The following is a 2,183-nucleotide window of genomic DNA, read 5'->3' as shown; positions in this document are numbered from 1 at the left end:
TTAGAGAAGAACCCGTCCAGAGGACTTATACTATTTTTTTTTCCTTTTGATTTTTTACCTGGATTACTGAGATGCATCAGGACATTAAATATTGTAGTTTTATTTTGTGACACTTATTTTGTAAAGGTACTTTACATATTTCAGGGACTTTTATTTTGAACGCCCTTTTTAATTAATGCTGTTGCACTATTTCATGGCGTTTTGTTTCATGGTCCAATATGCAAATGAGGGGGTGGAGTTTTCTCTGTGGTTTGGGATTCAGGAAATGATCTGTTTCACCACCAGAGGACCTTTCTTCATAATTAAACATTAATTTTTATAAATAAAACACAGACATTGGTGATTATAAAGGCTTTACAGAGAGATTTATGGTGGCTTTTGGCCAAATAGCCCTGATTTTATCACTCAGATTAAAAGTAGTGATTTTTTTTCCGGGTAGGTCAGAGCTTTGTTGGCCAAGCCGAATTATTAAACATCTTTCCAAATGTGTGGCCTTCAAGTTTCGTGCAGCTAGCGCCTTCCTGTCTTGAGTTATGGCTAAAATGGTCTGTTTTCTAGTAGAGTTCTCTGTGGTCTCTGGTAGGGCTGCTACATTTGAAAAACATTCAAAAGAATAAGAAATCAAGACGGGGGAAACACTTTCACTGTAAAAAAAAAAATCAGTTCTCCAATTTAGTTGAAAAWTTTCAAATTGAAGTTGATAGCTAGTGCTTTAAACTTATACTAGTTTAATTTGTTTTATTTTAGTTATTTTATTTCCTGATTTCACCCCCAATAAAATGAAATCAGTAACATTTAGCAGCCTTGAATGAAAGAAACAAGAGATACTTGGAAATACAAAAAATATTCCAGTGCACTATATCTTTATAAAACAAGTGAATCTTTAATCCTTTTTGTCTTTCATCTCATCATAACCCRTCATTAACATATGTACTGAGTGAAATTCTGAACTTTACTAAGTTTGACTTGTATAAGTGTGCAGCATACTGAAGAGTTTTTSTSTTTCTGCAGGTGTGTTACCTGTCTYATTCCTCTAACTGAACACACATGCCAAAAGAGAGCGTGGACTCCTGGAAATGGAAAACAGCACTGCTCCAAGTGAGTCTTCATGTTTTGCCAAACTGTTGAAATAAGACTGCAAAGAATGAAATAAAGCACTTGAAATATGTTACTAAATTGCTGCATTTTTGTTTAATTACGCAGTTCAGATATTTTGGAATTGGGATGAATCATGTGGAGACTGAGTCCTCAGTCTTGTCCTTATCTTTGGTTACCAAACTGATAAGAACAGCTGGTTAAGAACTCTGTGCCATTTTTGACTAGGGTTCAAAAAAGCCTAGAGTCCTCACCCAGTTTAAGTTTTGTAAGTTTAAACTCACCCAGTTAGGTTTTAGTTTGTGTGAGTTCAGTAACAGTCAAACCTGACTGACTACATTATAGTCGTCTTTCCTAACACGCATTTTGCTTGACTGATCCTCAGATCCAACGGGGAAGCCCATCAGCATGGCGTCTGTGCGGCGTCGAGCCTGGGCCCAAAGCAGAGAGTCCCTGTTACAAGGATCAAAACCTGAGCATGGTGACCCCCCAAGTCCCCAGCAGAGCCAAAGTAACTGGGACACCCAGAGGAGRTCCGAAGAGCCAGGTTAGACTGAGCTTATGTCAGAAAAGCTGTATTTCTCTGTAGGTTTACCAAATTTATCTTTTGTTGAAAGTGTCAGTATGTTGGTGTRTAATCACTGAAATAATTCCTTTTGTTTAAGATTTTATTCAGCCAAAAAAATAGTCTCATTTGTTGCTTTTGGACCACAAAGGACCTTTCTAGAATTTTTCTAACCTTTTGAAGTAGTTCGAAAAGAAGCTCAATAGGAATATATGAATAATGTTAGGGGAAGGTGGAGTGGTTCATGCATAAGTATATGTTGACTGGATGAGTTAATTTATTCACTGGGAAAGAAACAAATAAAATAGAAACTACTAACTATTGCCACGGTCTGTTTGGACATGCTTTTTCAAATATGTGCCGTGCAAAGTAGATTGATCATTTGTATCATGCTTTACCCTAACTTTTCTTTTAAATATTTGTAGCTCCTTATTTTAAAAACTAAACCACAGACTTACCGTATTTATTCATGTATAATACGATCTCATGTACAATACGACCTCATGTATAATACGATCTCATG

General features: G+C 36.2%; 1 protein-coding gene across 1 annotated transcript in view; it reads left to right on the top strand.

The window, feature by feature from the left end:
- Positions 1-1,011: 1,011 nt before the first annotated feature.
- itprid2 (ITPR interacting domain containing 2) overlaps positions 1,012-2,183 on the top strand; it is a gene marked incomplete at its 3' end in the record, with an annotated part of 62,581 nt that continues 61,409 nt past the window's right edge. The window contains 2 exon segments of the mRNA XM_014032895.1: positions 1,012-1,098; positions 1,481-1,642. Of these exon segments, the coding sequence (XP_013888349.1) occupies positions 1,077-1,098; positions 1,481-1,642 (184 nt within the window).

Source organism: Austrofundulus limnaeus, unplaced genomic scaffold, assembly GCF_001266775.1.
Source record: "Austrofundulus limnaeus strain Quisiro unplaced genomic scaffold, Austrofundulus_limnaeus-1.0 Scaffold1569, whole genome shotgun sequence".
NCBI classification, from domain to species: domain Eukaryota; kingdom Metazoa; phylum Chordata; class Actinopteri; order Cyprinodontiformes; family Rivulidae; genus Austrofundulus; species Austrofundulus limnaeus.
Note: the sequence above shows the minus strand (reverse complement) of the source record. Positions and strands in the feature narration are given on the sequence as shown.